We start from the raw sequence: 25,192 nt of genomic DNA, 5'->3' as shown, positions 1-25,192 counted from the left end.
GTGCGTTTTGCACTTGCGTGGGCTGAAAGATCGTAGGTCAGATCGTGTTTTTTTTCCACATAAAGTTTGCGAGACAGAACCCTAATGAAGAGCAGATGATTGCGGGTAATGCAGACAAGACGATCCGCATGGATGATGATGGGGTTGGCCAGGACAAGTGTTTTAGATGTACTTCCCTTCTTCACGTATGAACCAAGATGGCTTTTGTAGCATGTGCCGATTTCTGACAAAAATGAGCAAATTATTTGTAATTTGGTAAATTCAATATGCTAGGTTAGGTGAGGGTGACGGTGAAGACGAAGTGTAAGTGGGCATTTGGACAAGAAGATCGGTCACGTACAACATCACCGGTGTTCACTTTAAGTAGAGTTTGCGTTGATATGGTCCACGTTAAATCGCCAGTCGTTCTACGCAAGGAGGTTGATGCTGACTGGGTTGCTAAAAGTCGACCGGACTATTAAAAGTCGGCGAATTCCGGCCAATTTAGGCCGGATGGACTACATTGAAAAACCATGAAAAGGTTTAGGTCTGCATTGACATAGTTGGAAAGTTTATCACTGAATTAACTGCCGCACAATATGTTTAGGACTTTTTGGACATTTTTTCCCTATTGAACGATGTTGGCGATGAATACCCAGAAAGTTTATCAAGAAAATTTTCTCAATACTCTAATTGAAGAAAAAAAGAAAAAGAAAAGTGGTGAACAAATACTTCAGCCCGCCGTGAGCAAAGTCGTGCCCGGACCATCCATCGATCATAAAACGAGCTCGGGCTTTGATTTGGGTTGAATATAGACGATGGATCTTAATGTATTATTGTGCTTGGTGAAAGTCCATCTTACATTTCTCTTATAACCAAGACATATTCGTATTGATTCTTCTTCCTTTTAATCATTCTCTAAAATTACACATCTCAGTTGATGAGCAAGCTATGGGTCCGCTACACGATCACTCGCAACTTCGTTTGATTTCGAATTAAAATACGAGAAGGTGACTTAAATTACCGCGGGAGAGTAGTCTAAACATCGTTGCAAGACCAAGTACGGCGATTGAAATTGATTAAACATTTCAATCTACTATCCAATCCGAATTTATCCGATCTAACACGTGATATTCTTTGATCCTATCGATATATGCTGCAAATCTACTTTAGTTCTTCCTTGCTCAATATGGGCTGCCAAACGTATCATCAGGAGTCTATCTAACCCGTTAAATGTCATTGGATCTTTTGATAAGGTCTTATGGACCTTAATAAATCCAGCAGATTCTAATAATCTAAAAACATATCTAAATTATATATATCGAGTATAAGTCATTACGTACTTATAATAATAATAATAATAATAATAATAATAATAAGTTCACCCTCCTCAATTTTTACTTTACAATAGCAGCATTCAACTGTCCCATGGCCAAGAATATGGATTTTTTTTTTCTGTGCGGGTAAATTTCAGTGACTATTGTCGAAAGACTGTTGTTAAAAAAAGATGACCATAACTTTTTTTGGTTCTTGAAAACTTGTGGGGTACTTGGCCAAATGACTCTTTTCTGGCTCTTTTTTAATCTTTTGTTCTTTTTCTTTCGTTGTCGCGTCTAGTGCAAAAATAATAATAATAATGCCGCTCGGTATTTTCCGTTACTCAAATTGGATGAAACTAGCCGCAATACTCAATTGCACAAAATAGATAAGTTCCAAAACTTATTTATACTTTTTGAACTTGAGTGCACTTATCCCTTAATGAAATCGAAAAAGGGAATTCTTTCCGAATTTAACTGAATTCAGAAGCCGGTTGAACTTCCCAACAAAATAAGTAAAATGAAAGGCAGTGAAATGTTTGTGCAACTCCATAAGCCCTAATCTGTCTCCATGTTTTTCTCCAAGCCACAGAAAATCATTTTTGTAACAGCAATCACAAGCATTTCCCTCTTAGCAAGCACGGTTGTTTGCACGTTCAGTTAAGAGTAAGCCCTTCTACATAAACCCCATTAGGGTTTTCACCCGTAGCATTACAAAGCCATCATTTGCAATCCAATCAAATAGAAGGGGGGTAAAAGATAATGGCGACGAGGAGCACGATTTTCGCTATCGCCGTGATCACCGTGCTTCTTATGGCATGCGCCGCATCCGCGACACCGGAGTGCGTCCGGGAGTGCGTCCCGACTTGCACGGACTCGGGCAGGAGCGTGCGGGCATGCACCAAAGCGTGTACCGGGGCTTGCGATAAAGAGCGGCCGAGGGGCTTCTTCAATTGGGGTTGGGGTTGGGGTTGGAGTTGGGGAGGGATGGATAAAAGGACACCCCAGCCTATACATACTTAGATGATTTGTGCTGTAATTGAACTTTATCTTGCGTGTATTAACCTTGAGTGAAGGTAAGGTGTGTTCGTTTTGTAGTAAATTAAGGCGAAATGCATACCATGAAAAAGACAACGAAATTAATAAGATTTTGTTCTCTCGATTCTAATAATGTTGAGTAACAATTCGTGTAACCCGATCCATCTCTCCTTGATTTTCTTACTTTTGTTGGAGAATCTTCAAGCAGCAGTTTGCAAATAATTTGATACCTAAAGCTTCTTCTTCTTTTGGCTCAATTGGTAGAGCAAGATTAATATTAATTTGTAAATTACCCCGGAATATATGGTCTACGAGTAAAAACCAGAACGTAATGCCTTGGATATAAAGAAGGGCTTACAAAACTCGATGTCTAATATGACGCGACAAATGCTTATAAGGTGCCTGGAAAGATCTAAATATTATTCACTTTCGAAATTGTCATGTCATGTCGTAAATGTAAATCTAACTTGTAGGCTAATTTTTCGTTTGTTGTCCCAAGAAGGGTCCTGCACATTCAAGGTTCAAAACATAACGCGACATGATCGATCGATCGGCTTAACGTCGTGTGTTTATTCAATGCGTAAAAGGGGCTAACGATTATATCTTAAGCTCACTAATGCAATGACGAATAGATCGATCACAATCCGAGCTCGAATTTTGATGAGCATTTACTTTCTTTTCTTTTTTGGTCGAAGATGAGCATTACCTTGGGACATCATTAAGCTGAACGGGATGTTTGAGGCGTGTAGGCACGAGGGAACAACACTTAGAACAGGCGTCAAATCTTGGTGCGTTTCCACATTTTGTATATGAATACCGAAAAGTTACAACCCATTACGTCTCGAGGATCCGTCGCTCGAGTAGCCCGATTCAACTCTCCGATTCATGAAGCTTACAGGTTCTACCGCCGAATGTTTTCGCAATCTACGCTCGCGGTCTTCAGCCATTTCACAGTACTTCTTGAGCTTCGTGTAGTTTGTACAGGGGAATTAAGTTACATAGAGGTCGTTGATTCGTGCCGATATACTCGGTTAGGGTTCTGATATCCGCTTCTGCTTGTTTGCCGCTTTCTTGTGAGCGTCGTTACTTAGTTCGAGCATTGCACCATGTTAACCAACAAATGTAATAATTAGTCAATGTTTCGTCGTCGACAATAATTTATATATACACATTTTCTTGAACGACGAACATTCGTCGTTTCGTACGGCTAGGGTTGCATCATTAGAGCTCCACGTGCACAGCCATTTCTTGTGCAGAGTCATCTTGCTGAGGTTTTGTACTGGGATCGTCACCCTTACTTGAACAGATCATTCTCTGCGTAGATTTCCCCCGTGGCAGAATGAATATGGAGGATGACGAACAATCGGAGATCCGTACGGTGGCAGCGGTTCGCCGTCAGATTCGGGAGGTCCCCAAACCCAAATCCGGGTTTCAATATACAACTTAAAGTCGAAGATGAGCACTCACAATGATCTCGTTTTGGTAGAGACGGTACATGTTGAATGCCATTCGATTGAATTTATGATATTTTGGACAATTTTTCCCCCATCGAATTGTGTAGGCAATAAATGCCCCGGAAAGTTTATCGATAAAATTCGTCAATACTCCAAAATCTTGTCCGGACCATCTATTAATCATGAAACGGATTCGGACTTTGGTTTGATCTGTCCTTTACTCAGAAAGCCCAAAGATCAAAAACTGATTGTGTAACCCTCACCAACTCTTTTGGGAATTTATGAGTTTCGATAATTATCAGAGTGTTTCATGAAATAAGCTGCATACCATCCCTTATCAAAACTAGCCAGGTTCTCAAATAATAGAACCAAAAAGAAGAATGCTCGTGCGATTATATAGATATCAATTAAAAGGATTAAAAATGAAAAGTAAAAGTTACGGATAAAATAGGAAAAAAAAAAGAACAACTCCTTTGTTACCCTCTTGTAAGATGGAGTCCTTCCTAGGGATGTAATATAGTCAAGTCGAACCACTATATAATGCCACACTATTCGATAGTCGACTCATGAGATCGACCCTAACAGAAGATTTAATTACTCGAACTCGAACTCGGCCTCGACGTAACTTAACTATAACCAAGTTATGGTCACGAACCTAGGCACGAGCTTAATAAGCTAGAATTTTTGTCTTGGCATTTATAAACGTGGGTGCACACTATGATATGATAAGGATGGGTCGCGATTATTTTTTAAATATTCCTAATTCAAAATCATCGTAAATTAAGTCTTGACAAAATGAGTTTTCCTTTTCTTTTCTATAAATATCATTTGAAACGATTGATAAATTTAAAAATGTGCTTAATCATATTCAGGCCCTCGATATTTTAACCCTTTATTATTTAATGGAGGGGCATCGAGGGAAGACTCTTTTTTGTTGGTCGAATTCAAGGAAGGAATTCATAATTGAGACAAGTGATATGATTTACATACGTAAATTTTTTTAGAAAGTAATATCGATTTGATTTAAAATCACCGTTGTGTTGGATTTGAATCCCCTTACGAGTTCTAGCTTGCTCGATAAGATACTCGAGTAGTCCGGTCTCGAGCTCGATCCGACCCAAGACAAGAAAACCGACAGTAATCGTCGACTCGGGCCAAAGTCGATAATCAAATTGGTCGTCGCACGTCCCTGGTTCGGTTAAAAACCCTTCCTTTAAACCCCTTCCGCAAGCGCAAAAGAGACACGCACACTCTCTCTCTCTCTCTCTCTATGCGACATTACAACGAACAGCTCGCGTGCAATTCGATTTCCGCGTCTGTCGAAGCTGTGATCTGCTCCGCGGCAATCGGATTGGGAGCGCTTTAGGATGGACGAGGAGGAGGCCATCGCCGGACCCCCGCACAGGGAGCTGTACGCGCTGCTCCACGTGTCGCCGGAAGCGTCGGACGAGGAAATCAGGAGGGCGTACCGCCAGTGGGCTCAAGTCTATCACCCCGACAAGTACCAGGACCTTCATGTATGTTCTCTAAGCTCGTTCCGCTTCGCGTGCTTTCGTTTGTTGGCTGGCTTCGGCTAGGATTTGATTAGTTCCGCGGGGAAATTGGATTCGCGGCGAAGTCTATCGGGTTGATTCGTGGGCAGTTTCTTGGGATGGTTTCTGAGGTTTTTGGGCTGTTGGGTTGTGGCCGGTTTGGTTTTGTTAGCATTTTTCGTTGATTGTTCTGTTCATGTTTGTGGCTGAATTGAGTATGCCTTAGTTGCGTGCGCGGTGCTGCTCATTGTGTTTAACCGAGTATTGATGGGCATTGTGTACTTGGAAGGACTCCCTTCCGCTGTTCATATTCTTTTCATGGAAAATCAAATCGCTCAAATGCAGAATCACTTCTATCTCGAGAAGACTATGTGATTATCCCATGGATGAATATCTATTCCATCTTGATCCACATCGCAACACGGTTGTCATTGGTCTGTTTACCAAAAATCTTGCTTATATCTAAGGGCGATATGTTTGGTTGATATAAAATGTTAACTGCTGAAAATGGCAGTTTATATTTTGTTTCATGGCAATAACAAGCTTTGTAGTGTCGTTTTGATTGTCCCATTGCTTTTCGATGGAAGTGGGGAGACCTAATTCATTGTGAGCGAAATGCAAAAAATTGTTAACATCATTTCAAAGACGATACCTTCTCAGTCTATATTCTGTCAAACGTTCAAAACTGGATGCTGTAATTGTCCAATAAGCATTAATAGCAAGCCCATGCCCTCTCCTCTCGCCAAGATGTCTGTTGATTGGACTAGAATGAGGGAGAGGAGGAATTGGAAATCGTTATATTCACACCAGACACTTTATTCTCTTCTAACTTCAGTTGGAGATTTATCCTCTAAGTGCAGCATGTCTTTGCTCTTTCCATGATGGCTTCGCTCAACTCTTCTTTGGATATGATTGGTAGTTGTGTTAGTGCTGCTCAGCGTATCTTATGGCAATATTATGAATGACTTGTGGTACTAAGGCATTAACATTTTTTAGTTGCTTTGGTCCTGGCCCCACTTTATAAGTTTGTTCATCTTCATCTTTCCGATGCTGTCCTTTTCTCAGCATGATTTTTGACAATCACAAGTCCTGTTAATATGGAACAAGTGTCTGATTTTCAGATGAAGGAAGTTGCTACACAGAACTTTCAGCGGATATGTGAAGCATATGAAATATTGTCCGATGAGAATAAAAGGCAGATATATGACATATATGGTATGGAGGGGTTAACTTCAGGTTTAGAACTTGGTCCAAGGCTGAGTAAAGTTGAAGAAATAAAAGAAGAACTTGAAAGGTTAAGGCGAATGAAGGAACAAGAAAAGAGCTTAGCACATTTCCGACCATCTGGTACGATAGTGACAGAATTGTCAGTGCCGCACTTTTTGGATGGCGACAGCTTCGTGAGAGGGTAGGACTCAACTTATGTATCTGCCAATTTTTTTGAGGATCCTAAGTAAGATGGATTCTGCCTGATGCATGATGATACCAGAGCACTTGACCAGACATCGAAATTAATGCTTTTTTTGTTTGTTGGCAAATTGAGATATGAACAGTGAAGAGATTCTGGTTTTCAATATTGTAAATCAAGTTGGATGAGATCGTCGTGTTTAGTGTGACTACATGATGCTAAGAATAATAATAAATGACAAGTTGCACAAGTGCACAATATGAGCAAACACATTGCAGAATGAAATGGTTTCATGAAGCTGAATGATGACCAAGCTGATGGCTGTTTACCTATGATGTCAACACGATCCATCCTCCTTAATTATTTTTAAAACGTACAAATTAAATTCTTTGGAGATAGATGTTCTCACGGTTCTGTCAGATTATATTTATGGTATTCAGCTGTGAGGCTGACCAATATTGTTTTATACCACTGCATTACAATGATCTCAGCAAAGTCTGTTGCCTAGGTACATAAATTTGTGATTCTTATAGGAAATGGAAAATCTTAATTTGATACTTTCTCCACATTGGCAATTTTTTGCCATATAATATTCTGCTGCTCAATGGTATCTACTGAGTTTATGTGTTCATGTATATCAGAATGCAAATGGCAAGTCAATTCCAATCTCAAATATCCAAAAAGAATACCCTAGCTCTTGGTGGAAATTTGGCAGTTAGTGAACATGCTGGTGGCCGAGCTGCTTCTCTTGTGCTTGGACATCAGATTTCTCCTGCTGCTTCGGCAGAATTTATGGTCTCATTTGGTCTACAGGCCCTCGTTGGCGTGCAAACAACACGGTAGAGCATTTACTGGCTATTTATATTAGTTTTATGCAAATGATTCTACTTTTTCTAACTTTTGTTTGGTGATAGGCATTTATCACAACACTCATCAGCGACAATGGGCTTAGCAATGTCTTTGCAAGATGGGTCAATAAATCTGTCAAATACATGGACCCGCCAGTTCTCAGACACAGCAAATGGAAATGTATTCTAGCTGCAGCAAGTTTCTCTCTCTCTGCCGAAATGTTATTTGCTCTGTGCTGTTTACCCTATTACAATCAGAAAACTATATCAGGATTGACTTATAAATGTTCCTAGCAACACATTCTTGAAGGCTAAAAATATTCTTCTGTGGCTTAATGTTGGTGATTTGATTTGTTTTGTTAATTATAAAACATTTGTAGAGGGCATATGCTATGCAGTAACCATAGTAGATATTAATACTTGGCAATGGAAATGGGAAATCTTTATAAAAATGGGGTATTTTCTTAGCTGTCCGTACAGTGAATCTTGTGCTATACTTCACTCTGTCTTTCCTGGCATCAAATATTTCTCATATTTTTTGCTCTTCATCTTTTTGCAGATACAGCTTGTATTAGGACCAGAATCATCTATTGCAGTTGGATGGCAAAAGAGAGAAGAGAAAATGTCTGCGGCTGGAGAGTTGAAAGTATGTCCAAATTTGCACTTAAGTCTTGCTCAAAGTTTCATACCCGAGTTTTGGAGATAATACGATACATGCTCATAACGTAATCATATGTCAACATGTTCACATATGCTTAGCTGATTTAACATTTTGCATGGTCCTACTTGCAATGCTTCTTTCCTCAAACATCCTCCCTGAGCCAAGTTTCTCTTTTATTATGCCTAAACCTGATCATTTGTGTGTCTTCCAACCTTCTGCAATTTCTACAGCTTGGAACAAGTTCTTTTGGGGTATCAGCTCATTATACTAGGCGTTTTTCTTCAAAATCTCATGCCCGTATTGCAGGCAGATTTGGAAGGTACTTGCAGTAGATGAATTTGTGCATTGATTTTGCAAATTGACTGTGACTATATTCATTTGGACTTTAGCAATCACTTCTCATTTAATTAATCATCTGTCACGTTTCAAGTGTTTTCATAGCACTTCTGATTGAGTTAATTATTTGTCACGTTTCGAGTTCTTTCATGAGACATTGCCCTCCTTTTTAATAAAATTATGTAGCATGTATTATATCTTATATTTTCCGAATCATGGTTTTTGATGACTGGAAAAAATTATTGAGCAACTTACAGAATGGAGAAACCCAGTATTAAAGATGTGAGGCCCTTACAATCAGGTTTTTCGTGCTAATATATATATTTTATCATGCCTGCGTTAATGGTTTGCTATAAACTTTCTCACCTCTTGTTATAGGATAATGTATGTTGTTTAACTGATATTTATCTGAATGTGACAATGAGGAAGGGTGTTACATTGATTTTTATGTTATGGTTGGACCAACATTTTTGTTAGATGAATGAATTCTTGAAGTTGGGCCTCAAACCTATAGATTCTTCAAGATTTTAATATATCCTGACGCACTTTCTGTTTTAGGTTATGCTATATTGTTTTTTCAACGACTTTACTTGTTGCACAGCACTGCTCTAGAGATCGAAGTTGGTGGTGGAAGAAAATTATCCAACTTTAGCACTGTCCGCATGCTGTACACAATTGGGATACAGGTATTAAATGCTTTTTAAGAGTAATGGCTAGATGATTATTGGTGTACTTTTGTTTTCCCTCGTGAAATGTTATTTGAGAAATCTTTTAGATCTTCTAGTGCAGTTTTTGTTTTTTAAAAGACAAAAAAACTAACTATTATAATACTGTTTGTTTAACATAAAATTTTAACGTTGAAGTATATATTGAGAAAAAATTGAGTTTATGTAGAAAATTAAAAATAGGAATAGAAAGCCACACCATTAATGCATGATCATCCATACATCATATCTCAAGGGGTCCAGCACCCTTGAATTGTTAGGCTCCTTGCGTTCTCATGGTTCTGTAAATGTCCAAAAATTTTCTGTTAGGTTTTGTTACATTAGCCTGGATTGAATATAGCTCTTATGCCGAATGTCTATAATATTCCATTACGTTTTATTACACTTAGGGTGGATTGAGTTTAAGACATTTTTATTAGTGGATTTGTCGTTTCACTCTCAATTCACACAGTTGTGTGCAGGCTCCTTAGTTATTATTGTGCCTGCATCATTTACATGTATATTGCTTCTTTAATTTGTGTGTTGGCTTACCCCTTCTCCGTGTGTTATTTTGTTGGCAGGGTATATATTGGAAATTTGAGTGGCGTCGCGGTGGGCAAAAGATAATGGTTCCTGTAAGCTGGATTTAGCATTTTCATTTGTTTTCTTCCATTAGAGGCACAATATGGGTGCTATAAGGGGTTATCTTCATTAGTTATAAAAATCGAATAGATTTCTATGTATAAAAATGTGAAGAGGCTTAAATAAATGTAGACCAACTTGATAGGTTGTTATTAAGGATGGCCTGTATTCTTTGTAACTAAAAAATGGACTCGAGAGCATTATCACAAGAAAGCATTTCGGAACTGAAAGTACTTTCATTCTGTTCGCTTTCCTCATATACTCTCTCTTGTGGCCCAAAGAAAGGCTGTCCGCTTTATGCCTCATTTTACTCTGAGATGTTTGCTTTTGGCTATTTGTGTGCAGCTTTTGCTGTCAAGGCATCTAAATCCTCTGTTTGCTGCCGGGGCGTTTATATTTCCAACTTCTGCTTACTTCATACTCAAGGTTCTTATCTGAATCACCTTATGGAGAATTTTGTTGTGCATGGTGTTTACTTATTGCAATTATTCTTGCATTTGGCACAGAATTTGGTTTTAGAACTTTAAAGGCATTGGGGAGGATGTCTTCCAACTTACATACAGTTGGCATTTCATATCTTAGTTTTTTGGGAAGAAATCTGTTCTCCGAACCTGTATGATTCTCGTTTATTAGGTAGAAAGACCTTCGTGTTGGGCTCCATCGTAGGCCAATTTTTCCCAGTTGTTTGGTGGTTATATGTAAATGTTATGCCGGCTTAGAAGTTCGTGTTTCTATACGTATTCAAGGATTGGCTTTAATCTAGCTCTTGGCTTTTATTGACAATTGCAACTAGGAGATTTATTGGATGAAGTCGTGATGGTATTCTTTCCATCTGGCTAAATGTTGACTTATTACGACTAGTAATTCACTCTGATTTTCTCAGACAATGCAGTATTTTGCAGAGCATCTTTCCAGTTGACAAGGCCCATGCTTACCTGTTTAATTATTTAGACATACTGCTGATAGAAAAGTCATTAGTTGATACAACCTACATATCTTCCATGATTGCAGAAGTTTGTTGTCAAGCCTTATTTCCTTAAGAGAGAAAGGCAGAAGGCTTTGGAGAATTTTGAGAAAACTTCAACGCAGGTATGTGTAAAACATTTACTGCTCTACAGTGTCCCTTGTATTCATTGGAAATACTTAAGTGAATGGTTGTGACATGTAGGTACAAGAAGCAATGGCAGCCGCTCAGAGAGCTCAGAAGTTGTTAGAAAACGTGGCAAATCGAAAAAGAAACAAACAAATGGAACTTGGTGGACTAGTTATCACCGAAGCAAAATATGGGAATCTTAAACATGTGAAGAGATCTGATCAATCAGGAGGAGTCACCGAATCGGCTTCCCAAGTTATAGATGTTACTTTGCCTCTAAATTTCCTTGTTACTGATTCAGGGCAGCTCAAGGTATGCTACTCCTATCTTCTGCCATCTTTGCACGCCATGTATTTTCTTTCTTGTCAAATTCTTCAACGTTACTGTTCTTTGACCTAGCATTGACTGCGGCCACCCTTGATCAACAGCTTAGAACTTGCCTTTCTATTGTTTTTTTCTATTAACCAAAAGTAAAAGTTCCGCAATGGGCAAGGCCTTGGTGTGACATAAGGTTACTTTATTATGACTTAGAGGTCATAGGTTTGAGTCACGGAAACCTCTGCCCCAAAGTAGGCGTCAAGCTGCGCACATCTCCCCAGATTCGGACACCTCTGTCTGAAATCTACATGACAGGCACGCCCTTCAGTTTAGACTAAAAAATACGAGTATGCTCTCTCGAAATAGAGGAGCCTGGATTTACGCCAATAGAGTATTTTCTGCTTAGCGTCATAGGTCCAATCATGTACTCTCAGTCAGAGTGATCCATACGTGTATTGGAAGTAGAAGCTTGGAAGGTGGCACCAGTATGCAGAAGCAATTCTTGCATATGCAACGATACTTATTTAGGTTATCGCATGCCTATGTTTCTTCTCATGAACATTGAAAACGAACCAGACCGAGGCCCCTCTCGTCAAGGTGACGCTCGGTGTTCATCGCAATGGGGCCAACAAATACATCTGCAATCTTGGGGATTTGATTATCTGCCTGCGTCGGGTGTTTGTTCTCACTTTCCAATATGATTTTTGCAGCTTCACGAAGGCGTAAAGAAATCAGGAATTATGGGATTTTGCGATCCCTGTCCTGGAGAGCCAAAAGGATTGCGCATTGAGTATACTTACGGTGGCAATAGATACGAGGTAGCGCATCTTTGCGATCCATTTTCAAGCAAAATCGGCTCGGTTCATAACCCATGTTTTCGTAATTTTCGTGGTAATACAGGTGACGGTGGGCGATTACGAGGTGCTGTTTATACCCCGCGAAGGGCACCGGATCTGAACGACAACCTGTTTATCTAGCAATTTTTTTCCTGCTTCGCCATACCTCTTTAGATAATTGAAGTTTGAAAGTTTTACTGGGGTTCATTATTCAGCTTGAATTTCTTGTATCCACGAAGCCTCGATTGATTTTCTTGTAAAATCATTTCCATGATAGAGATGAAGGAATACCTTGTAAAAAAAAAAGGTTCATTTTTCAATTTTCACAACGGCACGGAAGCATTTTCTGTGCCTTTTATTTTTTTGAGTGTAAGATCAATTTGCAAGCTTAGTACTAATAAGCTACTAGTGAGGCCTTATTTGTTTGTTTTTGCTTTAATATAACCAAAAATTAATTTTTTTTTTCACTTTCCCACGAAGATATATAAAACACAATATAGACTTCAAAAAATTATTAAGAATTGTCTGTTAATTTACTTGTAAATATTTATATATAAATTTCAATTGTTCTAAGTTTTAAGAAAATTTAAAATATATGAATTGTGATATTTAAATTGATCAAAAGGAAAACGTAAGAGTCATTCTAGATGCGCAAATTAAATAAGAGAATTGTAGCTTTTGCTTATAGGGAGAATTGATTTACGTGGGACAAAGAGTTGGCCGAACTTGACCTACCTCTACCACGACAATGCAATAGTTCCATTATCATATATGGTTGTGATTTATCGAAATATTCTTGAGCTGGCATGAATTATTATAGGTGCAAGAACATGGGTCCATTTGTTTATAGAAAAGCTGTATCTCGGAAATTGACTTTCTGGTGTTTGGACGATGGAAAACTGATCGATCTATGAAAAATATTTTTCATGGACTAAAAGTAATAAGCTTACATTGGGAGAAAATGATTTCTCTTTCTTGCAAAAAATTACCAAAACAAATGAAAAGTAACCATTGTCCTTGAAAATGACTTTCGTAAAAAACGATTTTCTTTATCACGAAGTTTTCAATGAAACAAAAGGAAAACTGTTTTCGGGAAATTGTTTTCCGACTTTTTCGATATTTGGACGATGAGAAACTAATTGGTTTACCTAAAATAATGTTGTTGATAAACTGAAAACAACAATCTTATCATTAGTGTAATCCGTGCCTTCTTTTGACTTTGGAGCAGGGTTAGAGAACCGAACATAAAACCGGAACCGAACCAAACCGAGACAAAATTTCGTTCATTTTCGGTTTGATTCGGATAATAAAAAAATACCCATTTTTTTTATTTTGGTTCGGTTCGGTTAAATCGCCTCTCTTCTTAAAATTAGAATTTACATAATTCCTCTCCTTCCTTCTTTTTTTCACTAAACAACTTCTTAACATTGCATGAAAGAAAACCGAAAATGCGAATCCAACCGAACCGTTTACGCCCCTAACCTGTGAGGAGTAAAACGCGCCCGCGAGTCCTTAAAGCCACTTCCTTCCGGAGCCCCCAAAAGGAGCTTTCGTCGTGGGCACGAAAATGGCGGGCGCGGCGGCGGCGGCGGCCTGCATCTTCTGCCGGATGGCCCGCTCTTCCACCTCCACTCCTGTCCTCCACTCCGTTCGTCTCCCTCTCTCCCGCTCTCTCTCTCTCTATCTTTGTTCCTTCCCAGCTTGATGGAGCCTCTTGCTCTCTCGCGCCTGCAGGACGATCGAGTGGTCGCCTTCCAGGACGTCAACCCCTCCGCGTCCAGGTAACTCCCCAGCTACCTATCCCGATTGGTGCTTCTCTGGATTGTGCTTCGAGCTCCTCTCTTAGTTTTGGATTAAAGCTGTGTAATGGATGCCGCCTCTGAGTCCGAGCTTGTCTCTGAAATTTTCTGGACCTTGTTGATCTAGCGCTGTCGCTCGACTCGGTCCGGATGATCTGTGTGGATTGGTCGGTCCGAGCGCGCGCTGCTGTTGCCTCTGGAGATCTGGACGGGCCGACGAGTACTGAATCATTTTTCTAGTGAGATGGCGGGGGGGTGGTTTGTTCGGGTCGAAATTCCGTTGGTTCCGACGCGATTTGATGTTTCCAGGCGTTCCTTGAATTAGAGCACCGCATTTCCTTTCGAATGCTTCGAATTTCTTCTTTTAGTTTCGACCCGAATTGTCGCTTCGAGTTCCCGAATGATCGAATTTGTCGATCTACACAGCAGACTGCCGAGCGTAGAGCCAGTGTTTTGGAGATTGCCTGGTTTGATTTGGGGCGTTTGTGAGATAAAACATTGATCTGTTCTCTTCCTTTTTGGTCCTGGTGGTTTTCATTGCGATTGGGCTGTTGATCACTTTCCTCTTATGCTTTCCTGTTGTGAGTTGGTGGTAACCTCTAAGAGACATGCTAATATGCTATTGTGGAGTTTAAGATGTGTTCGCCACGGCACGGATCGCGGCATTTGCTCGAAATGATTTCACCCTTCGATTTGCAGCTCTTTTGCTGCACTCTCAGGATGACTGAAAATCTTAAGCTCGATGCCTGATCAACAGGCATTATTTGGTGATTCCGGTGGAGCACATTCCGACTGTGAGAGACCTCAAAAGGAGAGCTGAAGATTATACCTTAGGTAATTATATCCGTTGTTTACGACTCATTCGAGAGCACGGGACCTCTAGGTATTTATCTGCTCTCTCGTTTTCTATTCATCCAGTGAGTCACATGCTGGATGTGGGGAGAATGCTTTTACAGAGAGACGTGCCTCAGTCAAAGCAATACAGGTACTTTTTCGTATCCTTCAGCCACATGGAGTTTTGATCCCCTTGATTTCATGTAACCGTGTTATTATGCATCCTTGCAATTAAACTGATGTGGAAGATACGGTAATCAGCATTCACTCCTCTAGTTGTTAGAGACTTTGCAATGTGTTTGAGGGAACTGGAAAATTGTGCTGGAGATTTAGATATTCTTGCCGGTATCCTGTCGAGGTATTAAATAGCCAGTCGCTCGTGCTGGAAAATTGTCCTCGTTAGATTTGCTTGCTGATATAGCTCATGCTAGGATCTTTTACTTTCTGTAAATTTCATGTGAATGGAAATCGTTAATGGTGCATTGTTGCAATTGCTAAACTGTGTTCCCACCCTCTATCCTTAAATGTCTTTGTGGAAGATGAGTAGAGTGATTGACAGCCTATCCTTTTGGGGAAAATTTTATCAAATTCAGTGCTTATCCCATCTCTTACTCATACTTATGTTTATTTACATATTCGTTTATTCATGTATTTTTTTGCTTTGGAAAAATATATGACAAAACTATCTCAGTCTCTGTCGATGATCATCGCCTGAACTCTGTTAATGTAATCATTGTTCATCAACTTGCTTGATTTGTTGGTCCCTGGTCATGCATTTGTTTCTCCAGTCTTCGTTGACGTTCAAGTGCAATGTTGGACTTTGGATTATGCTTTCGAGTTCGATAATATCGGTACTAAATGACACATCGCAAGCAGTTGATATGAACATAATAATGCTGTCATTTGCAGTAGTAATTGCCATTTGCCATTCAATTCGTGTGTCGATGATTCCCTTGCTTGCAACTGGGAGAAGCTTTTGTGTCTAATTTCACCATTTTGACCAATTTTCTTTTCCTGTTCCGGATATTTATGTTAACAGGTTTGGCTTTCATCAGCCTCCATTCAACACTGTCAACCATTTGCATCTTCATTGTTTGGCACTACCTTTCATACCCAGGTAACCTTCTTTCCTCGCTGCACTCTCAAATGCTTAAATATGTTTTGACAGTTGTTACCCTCGGTACCATAATTGTACTTAATGAAGTTCTAAACGCATTAGTTTAACCATTGAAGAGCTTATACAGATGGAAACATATGAAGTACTTGTCATTGGGACCACTCGGTGGGTTTATTGAAGCAGAGAAGTTATTGGACAAACTGAAACCAGAGTAACCAAGTCATGCATAACCTTAATCTTCAATTGAATTGTATTGACTTTCTGATTTGGAATTGGATATATTTAACCACATTTATAAATTGGAAGTTCCCTTATATTACTTATGGTGCGAATATGATGTGTTTAATATGTTCGATATGCCTCGAATGATAAGGTGCTGATTCGTTTGAGGTCAAGTGTGTTTCTCTCTGTGCCTATTGGCAAAGACATACCTAGTACATTGAGTCATATCCACACTACAATTTGGTTTGCCTTTTTCCCCTGTGCAATCAGTTTATTCAAGGATGAAGTTACCAAGATCCATGTGTCTATGGCTCTGGACTTTTTTGTTTATAGAGAAATAAAACGTTTTCCTTTAACTGTTGTTTCCAAACTTTTAGAAGTAAATATTATAGTTGATATTTCAGATGAATGAGTATATTTTTGGCTAGGCCTCCTATAATGTTATTTCCTAGCCCTGGCATGCTTGCTCTGTAATCTTCCAGAAGATGGCAAAATTGATATGGCCGTATTTGCGTTTTTTGGGTGTTTGGTTATCTTTGCTATTATTCAGTTTAACTGAATATCAAAAAGCTGTTGTAGTTTCCGTGATTATCGCCAATGCAACCAAAGTAAAGACATGTACATGGGGGGAGCAGTTTGTGCATTTATCTTATAGGTTTGGGAAAGAAACCAAGTTGTTTGCTTTGAATCGATTCATGTGCAGATTATGACACGGCCAATGTTTGCATACTGTAAATAATTTACATTGGGCAATTTTATAAAAACCATCCACAACTTTATCCTTAGTTACACATTGCACCCTGTATTTTTCACACTTATAGGTTGACCCTCTGTTTTTAAACCCCAGACTTTTCACCTTAAGGTTTCAAGGAAATTCTACTTTACACCCTTGTGTAATTTTTCTAACCTTTTCCCAATGGTGTAGACTCAAACATACAAACTGTAGGTCTTCAGGGTGCAAAGTGTGGGATTCTGATACTAGAGGTGCAATGTAAATTGCTGGTAAGGGAAAGTTTAAGATGATATCTGTAATTGTTGCAAGTCCCAGGAATTATCATGACTAAGTAATGAGTTGCTGTCCAATGTATGTACCAATTCTTTTGGTTTTCTTCAATAACTGCCTATAAGCAAGGGTCTGAAAGCGAGAATGGACCATTCTCTCTTTCGATTGATTTGGCCAGGAAACTACATCAGAAAATGTTTGTGAGATTCACTTGAGGCTGTCAATTCTAAATAGGAATCAGTTTCCGAGCTGAGGTGTTTGTAGGCATCAGTTCGCTCCTTTAGTTTAAGAACAGTCCGCAGAATCTCTATGCTATTATGAACTTGAATGCCATTCAATGGCATTAAAATCTGTTTATATGTCGTAAAACTGTCTGCTGGTTTGGTGTACGCCTGGTGAAGTCTGTAGTTTGTTCAGTATCTTGTGCAGCAGACTGTAGATGGATCCAGATCTTTTCGATTTTGTACAGATTGCATTAGACTGGTGGTAACTTGGAGGTGAAGCTGCGATTGTTTGCTGATTTGAATTATTGACGGGGCTCACTTGAACAATGGCTTGATGGTCTATCCTATTTTTGCAAAGCGGAGCAAAGGACATGATGCACCTTGCAAGTGTCTGTAGTATGTATATTTGCTGATGTGTGCTATAACATGATTGATCTGTGAAACTTATGGAGCCAGCAGCGACCATATTAAGTGATGAACTAAGTCCAAACATGAAGTTTTCAGGTATGCGAGGTTCGAAGGAATCCTCCTTAAAGATGTCTTTTTTGAGAGTATAGAAAGACTTGGAAAATTCAATAATTGAATGGAAGGAAATCGATGATCTCACGGCTGCAAGCAAGCAGCTGTGGTTTCTGGTACAATCAATGAGTTGGACTTTGTAGAGATGGTTCCCACAGCGGTTGGCTGATTGGCACTTTGAATTGTCACCGTTCTCCCCATAGCGCCCTCAATTTATTAGTGGCCCTTAGCATCTGACTGAACTGATTAGTCAATCTATTGTCACCAGAAAAATAGGTTGTCTACCAGATCATCCAGAGCAAGTTGAAGCTCAAAGTAGATTGGTGTCCCTCCTACTTTGTGAGCTCTCACATACAGCAGTATCATATAAATGATGCTGGATTCATGGTGTATAAGCCGTCTAATCCTAATTATCTGTGATTTAGGTAATTTTTTATCTCCTGAAATATGAAAAGGACAGGCTCTATTAGCCAGCGGTGATAGGCAAGTGGATATCTCTGAATTGAAATATCCTTTTGGGACATTTATAGGAATGGTTGGTGGAACCCAAATGGGCTGTCCCTTACAGTGTGGCGAAAGCGACAACAAGTTTTGGACGTTTCATTTGTTGGATAGTCCTATCGGTGCTTTGATTTTGGTTATGTCCAGAAACAGAATTCAGGTAAATGATTGAATAAGGAGGGGAAGAATGTCTCAGCTACACCGATACTTTGAAGGTACGTGATCAATGTGAGTTGATCGATACATGGAACGCTTCTGAAAATCGGAGGGAAGGAAGAGAAAGAGGCCTGCAAACTCTCCCGTTTTGGGCACTAATTAGTAGTTCGGTACATGAAGGAAAAGGCACAACATCTTTAGATGATGTCTTGATTCGTCTAGGTGCAGTGCGTTGGTCGATCTGACTATATGTATGTCGGGATATTTTCAGTGGGATTACGAAATCGTGTGGGGCGCGGATGATATCGGTTGACTGGATTGGATGGGGCCACAGTAGCTCAACTTGAGAACTCGGATTTAACTCAAAACTCTCGAGGTTGGAATTGCTCATCGTGGCCCTACCTTCATTACTGGTCCTCGGTAAGGGATTTAACTCGGACATCAGTCTCAATTCCTGAACACTGAAGTGAAGCTCATGATATGAGCCTTCGCTGGTCTCTTTCCTCGGTAATAATGCACGTGGGTCTCGGGTCATGCACGTGCCTCGGCCGCGTGGTCCGAACCCCGAGACACATTTTTCTCACCGGCTTATTTGCTTATGCCATTCAGTGAATCCAAGCATGGGGGTTGGCAGCAGTATGTATCCACCTCGTGGAGCAACCTTGGATTTGCCATTATTAAAGAAGGATTATCTTAACAAGTTGATGTTAGGGTTCAAGGAGTTTATGATATAACCCGATATACTTTGCGGTATGAGCAAGCGTTGTTGGTTCATTCGACTTCCCACGATCAACCCTTTGCACGAGTTTTCACACGCCCTACTCTTATTCTGCTGGCAACTCTTCCTACTCTCTTCCCCTCTCTCAATTTGTCCATTTTGATTGTATCAGTGGGGATCCGGAATGGGTTTATACAGAGTGGAAACACGAGCCTTCTTTCTTATAAACGATATTTCCTTTTGTGGAAAGCTACGATTCTCTTTTTGATTGTCAACTTTTTTTTTTTGGTAAGGGAAAAAAAAATAAAAATAGTAGTTATCAACTTCTTTGCCTTTTTAACTAAAAATTTGTTGGGAAGCGTTCTCGGGCTTTGTTAAGTAATAAATCAAAATAGTAGTTACAGTTTTCAATGCATTGCGATTTCATTAACTGTTTAACCAATGTTTTCTAACTGTTAAATTTTTCTTCCGTGGGATATCTAGCAAATGTCTAGCGACATTTCGTCGATAAAACCTGTTTTAATTCTCTCCTTTTCGATTTGATTGTGACAATGGCCGATCCTAAATTGGATTTAAAGGCGCTTCTTTTTCGTTTTGATTTGTTTGGTTCCTTTCTTCACCTGACGAAACAGCTTCGAACTTTCTCTCTATTTTTTTATTGGGTAGAGAAACAGCTTAGAACTATACCGGCGGAGCCAAGCCTCGCCCCTGATTTTTTGCTGCCACCAAACTTCACGCATGCGTCGTCCCCATCTCCAATCCATCAAATCCGACTATTAAATGAACCAAAAGTACTCCAATGATTAGTACTACTAGTCAACACTCCAGTGCTTATCCATAATTCTCTGTGGAAAAAAAGCTACTGAAAGTAAATAGAGCTGGAAAGCTCGTGATAAATTTCTCTCCTTTTAACCCTTTTTTCCTTAGGCCGCCAGTAATGCATCGCATTTAACGCGTGTGATTTTGATTTTACTGAATCTATTAAACGCCGCACATCTTCCTCCCTTCATCCCCTCTTTAAAACCCTCTCAAAACCGGGTCTTCGGTGGCATGACACCAACACCCAAAGAAACAGAGCACTCTGTTTTCCTCTCTATCCCCCCGTCCCAACTCCAGAAGCCTCAAATGGCGTCGTCCTCACTCTGTCTCTTCGTCCTTCTCCTGTTCATCGCCCACCACTCCTCCATCACATCCTCCGCCCCCGTCTTCCTCCCCCTCACCAACTCCCTCTCCACCTCCCGATTCAATTCCACCCACCACCTCCTCCTCAAGTCCGCCTCCGCCCGCTCCGCCGCCCGCCTCCGCCACCACCGCCTCGGCCACCACCTCTCCCGCCGCGGCCGCCGCCAGGTCTCCCTCCCTCTGTCCCCGGGCAGCGACTACACCCTCAGCTTCACCCTCGACTCCCACCCTCCCCAGTCCGTCTCCCTCTTCATGGACACCGGCAGCGACCTCGTCTGGTTCCCTTGCGCTCCTTTCGACTGCATCCTCTGCGAGGGCAAGCCCAACCCCAACGGCCGCCACCCCGCCGTTGCCCTCAACCTCTCCTCCACCTCCGCCGTCTCTTGCAAGTCCCCTGCATGCGCGGCCGCCCACTCCTCTCTCTCCTCCTCCGACCTCTGTGCTGCTGCTCGCTGCCCGCTTGAGTCCATCGAAATTTCCGACTGCGCCTCCTTCTCTTGCCCACAGTTTTACTACGCCTACGGCGACGGCAGCTTCGTTGCCACCCTGTATCGCCACTCCGTTTCCATCCCGACGTCTCCTCCTGCATTGGTCCTTCGTAATTTCACCTTCGGGTGTGCCCACTCAGCCCTTGGAGAGCCGGTCGGAGTCGCCGGGTTCGGCCGCGGCTCCCTCTCTTTGCCGGCTCAGCTAGCGCGCCTGTCGCCCCAGTTGGGCAACCGGTTTTCTTATTGTTTGGTGTCTCACTCTTTCGAGCCGGACCGAGTTCGCCGGCCGAGCCCCCTCATCCTAGGGCGGAAGGAGAAAGTGTTCGGTAACGAGGAGGCGGAGTTCGTGTACACCGAGATGCTCGACAACCTGAAGCATCCATACTTCTACTGCGTCGGGCTGCAGGGGATATCCGTGGGCCGGAAGCATATTCCGGCGGCGGAGAATTTGAAGGCTGTGGACGGCCGCGGGAATGGCGGGATGGTGGTCGACTCGGGGACGACGTTCACCATGCTGCCTGCGGGCCTGTACGGCTCTGTGGTTGCCGAGTTCGAGCGGCGGCTCGGCCAAGTCCATAAGCGGGCGACCGAAATAGAAGACAAGACGGGGCTGAGCCCGTGCTACTACTTCGACAACGACACGATCGCGAGCGTGCCTACTGTTACATTGCATTTCGTGGGGCGGGGGTCCAGCGTGGTGCTTCCCAGGAGGAATTATTTCTACGACTTCATGGACGGCGGCAACGGCGGCGGGAGGCGGTCGCGAGTGGGGTGCTTGATGCTGATGAACGGCGGGGATGAGGCCGAGGCGGAAGGCGGGCCAGTGGCCATCCTGGGGAATTATCAGCAGCAGGGTTTTGAGGTGGTTTATGACCTGGAGAAGCGAAGGGTTGGGTTTGCCCGACGGCGCTGCACGTCCCTGTGGGACAGCCTCAACCAACACTAGCCACACGGCTGCATCGACGTTCGGTCATCCACGGTCGCCGCCGGTCAGGGTCATTTGATCCCGGGACGAGTATGATAACTTACTCGTTTTGAGCGTTCCGAAACCGGGGGGGAGGGGTGAAATGTGAAGTTATTGTAAAGTTTTTGCAATGTACAGCTTCCGTTTGGTACGGCAGTGAAGGAATCGTTAATCAAAGTCGGTGAATATTTCATATCGGAATCAACCAGATAAGTGCAATAAAATCGATCGAATTCTCTTTAGCCTGAGAAAAGACACACTCCGATACATCGGGATCGCGCCGGGCCTCGATGCCAAGCTCGTCTCTAAGTTCTTCGGCTTCATCGGTTCGAGCGTCGCCGCGATCACGCGACCGGGTCAAGGACTGCGCGCACGCAAGGATTGTGCCTGGGTACGAGGAAGCACTGAATCTAGGACAGTGGTGGAGGAGGGGATGGAAAGATCTCAGAGAGGGGGGGGGGGGGGGGGGGTTTGACCTTCTCTGTTTCCTTTTCTTGAGCCATGTCGACGAGTGTGATTCCAAACACCTGTTGAATATAATTAACTTAGAATTATTAAGCAATAATGGTGGTTTAACTCATAAAATCCCCAGGAAAGATCAACGAGAGATCTGTGTCAAAAGTTGTCTTGTTTGAGGGGGATCTTCCCAAGTTGCATGCCCTTTTAAATGGAGGACAGCATTGTGCGGGGAGACTCCCAAAGTTGAGGGAGCTGGCAGTACCGTGAGTCAAGCTCAACGAGAACTCATGGCCCAATCCAGCTGTTCAGCAATTACTCTTCCTGATCCTGAGTTGAGAGGGTTAGTACCACCTACATATCTAAGAATTAATAATTCCTCAAAGGTAAATAAAAAATAATAAGAACGTTATTAACGATTGCCTTAAAGAGACATACCGGTCAAGATCGCTAATCATACGTATATTAATACAGTTTGAAAATTTGAGAAGTGCGTCTCACTTGCTTCGAAATGATGAAAATCATTATCTTTTCAGAGCACAATTAACGACCGTTAAAAAAAAACATTTCGGAGGCACTTTGTAACATTTTCCGAAGCCGAAATTCTTTTTATTGGCATGGGATATGTGTAATTAATATATTAAAAATCATATAATTTTTTATTAAATATATTTATTAAGTGTTTTGAGATCACTCGTCTCAGAAAGAAAATGAAAAGAAAAAAAAAAAAAACCTACTCTTTGGTGTGGTTCGAATTGCGGCCGCCAATGAGATTTCGAACTTTTTTTTTTTGTCGGTTAGCTGTCAATTATGTGCATCATTAGAATAGGAAAGGGAGATCATTGCTTTTGGTACGTTGCTTTGCTTTGCTGTTTTTTTTGGTGGGTGCCCTTTCATATTGAAGAACCTGAGAATCTATGAATTCAATAGTGTACTGCTTTAGAGTTTTGGACCATGGAGTCCTCACCTTCATTTATTGAATTTCCTTACAAGTATAGTATTTCCCGTCGAATCCGATAATAGGGTCTTGTGAACTGAGTATTCTCCAAACGCTTGTTAATTATAATTATTACGATAATAGTTATGATAAATAAATAGATAAAGCGTGGTTGTGCATAACAGACGAGGAAAATAGTGCTTTGGAGATGAACAAGTGCCCTCGAGGCATTCGTTGATAACGAGCAATGTAAGCGATCCTTTTTAAGGAATTTTTTTTTCAATCGTTTAATTTTTTGCGAAATTAAACGGTGCCCAGAAGTACTAAACGTGAGTTTACGAATTTTCGAATGCAACGAGATGAATCGGTACGCCGCTCGATTTTATTGCCTTGATTTATATCCAATCTAAGGATGCGTTTACTTCGCGAGAAATAAATGATTTGGAAAACATTTCTCTAATAATAATATTTGCATCGCTTTAAAAAATGATAAAATGATAACAAAAACTAACTGTCTACGATAATATCTAGACATAAATTATTGCCAATGACGAAAATATCTTTCACAAATTAATTGTTTCAAGTGATGTAAATAGTCTTTTGAAAAAATATAATTTTCAAATTATTTATTTTTCCTTTCGAGATAAACAGAGCCTACCTAACCGAGGACTTTCCCTGACGCGGCCCATTTCGGCGGGTCCGTACGGCCAGTGTCCGCACACGTGGCGGGAGACGACGACGGAAGCCGCCAGTACGGAAATAGGTTTTTTTGTCTTTTTCCGTCTCGGAGGATGTGACGTCATGGATCCCCGAAGCGTGTGGGGCCCTGGGAAACACAGCTGGCTGTCCCCCCGCCCGCACGTGTGGTTCCAGATCGTTCCACACGCTTTCCTTTCCCTGGGCCCCACTGTTTTTTTTGGGTAAATGGCCGTCCCGCTTTCCGACAGCGTTCCGCTAGAGAAAAACAAATTATCTTTTTTCTGTTTTTTGCTGAGAAATGTACTCGATTTGAAACAAATACGAAGCAACCTACTTTTCTTGGATTTTCGATGGCATAATTATTGGGTTCATAATTTTTTTTAAAAGAAATGATAAATTTAATAATCTTATTAAGGGTTTTTATTGGTAATTTCTGGCCAAGAAAAAAGGTCCTTCCGAATTATTTTATCCTTCTCTTTTTCTCCCTTGCAGTCGAGCTTGAAAAGTTCACATAAGTAATATTTTTGTGCCCGTATGTGAAATTGCTGAGTTTATAACGTTTTTTCAGTTCGACAAACTCCAACAAATGACGTTTGTAAAAGACCCGTGAATCTCTCTATTCCCGAAGTATGGAAAGCCAAGGCGCATCGAATTCGCATCAGGACCGAACAGGCGAATCGTATCCCTAGTCGATCGATCAAATCAACTACGCTTCGATGCCCGGCTATGAACGGAACGTCTGCTTTCCGAGAGGTTCCGAACTTTTGTACAGAGGATTGATACGATTTCAAGATCTGAATTGGGATTTCTACAACCATAATTAGGCCAAGAAAGGCGAAGAGGCTAAAAAAAGGGGGGTGGGGGAAATTCGATTAGGTGGGTATTCCATTTCTGGAGATTTCAAGTGATACTTGTCGTCTTGCTAAGATGCATGATCGGACACATTCGTCCTTTTCCCCACTTTTTCCGTAATCTAATTCTTCGATCCATAACCGGGTTCCAATGTCGGGTCAATTCGGCCCACTCCCCACTTTCGGGCTCCGCTGCTTATCCCTCTGTTCTCTTTTCAGAAAATCAAGAAACCATGTGGGGGAGTGGGGGACCTGGGGGTAGCATGTCTCTGCGGAGTACAGACACAAGACAGGACGACAGAATTCCTTTCATGATAAACCACTCCATTTGGCCTTTCTCCCAATTCCAAAAACAAA

General features: G+C 41.3%; 4 protein-coding genes across 4 annotated transcripts in view; all 4 read left to right on the top strand.

Annotated features, from left to right (window-relative positions):
- Window positions 1–25,192, top strand: part of LOC115686474 (vesicle-associated protein 1-1-like) — a 69,974-nt gene that overhangs the window by 30,993 nt on the left and 13,789 nt on the right. The gene's annotated exons all lie outside the window — the stretch shown is intronic.
- Window positions 4,990–12,395, top strand: LOC115686519 (chaperone protein dnaJ 13). The gene is made up of 13 exons (XM_030611850.2): window positions 4,990–5,304; window positions 6,441–6,727; window positions 7,369–7,566; window positions 7,642–7,756; window positions 8,135–8,221; window positions 8,467–8,555; window positions 9,174–9,258; window positions 9,858–9,911; window positions 10,264–10,344; window positions 10,930–11,007; window positions 11,087–11,323; window positions 12,040–12,147; window positions 12,230–12,395. Exons 1-13 carry the CDS (start codon window positions 5,155–5,157, stop codon window positions 12,284–12,286), a joined length of 1,626 nt encoding a protein of 541 aa, XP_030467710.2. The 5' UTR covers window positions 4,990–5,154; the 3' UTR covers window positions 12,287–12,395.
- Window positions 13,687–16,234, top strand: LOC115686471 (bifunctional adenosine 5'-phosphosulfate phosphorylase/adenylylsulfatase HINT4). The gene is made up of 6 exons (XM_030611781.2): window positions 13,687–13,813; window positions 13,900–13,946; window positions 14,722–14,798; window positions 14,883–14,949; window positions 15,838–15,915; window positions 16,043–16,234. Exons 1-6 carry the CDS (start codon window positions 13,733–13,735, stop codon window positions 16,128–16,130), a joined length of 438 nt encoding a protein of 145 aa, XP_030467641.2. The 5' UTR covers window positions 13,687–13,732; the 3' UTR covers window positions 16,131–16,234.
- On the top strand, window positions 19,713–22,178 carry LOC115686468 (probable aspartyl protease At4g16563). The gene has a single exon (XM_030611774.2). The coding sequence runs from the start codon at window positions 20,309–20,311 to the stop codon at window positions 21,872–21,874; it is 1,566 nt and encodes a 521-aa protein (XP_030467634.2). The 5' UTR covers window positions 19,713–20,308; the 3' UTR covers window positions 21,875–22,178.

The sequence above is a fragment of the Syzygium oleosum genome, unplaced genomic scaffold (genome assembly GCF_021117445.2).
Source record: "Syzygium oleosum isolate NSW1041296 unplaced genomic scaffold, Sole_v2.1 Sole_v2.32, whole genome shotgun sequence".
Lineage (NCBI taxonomy): Eukaryota > Viridiplantae > Streptophyta > Magnoliopsida > Myrtales > Myrtaceae > Syzygium > Syzygium oleosum.
Note: the sequence above shows the minus strand (reverse complement) of the source record. Positions and strands in the feature narration are given on the sequence as shown.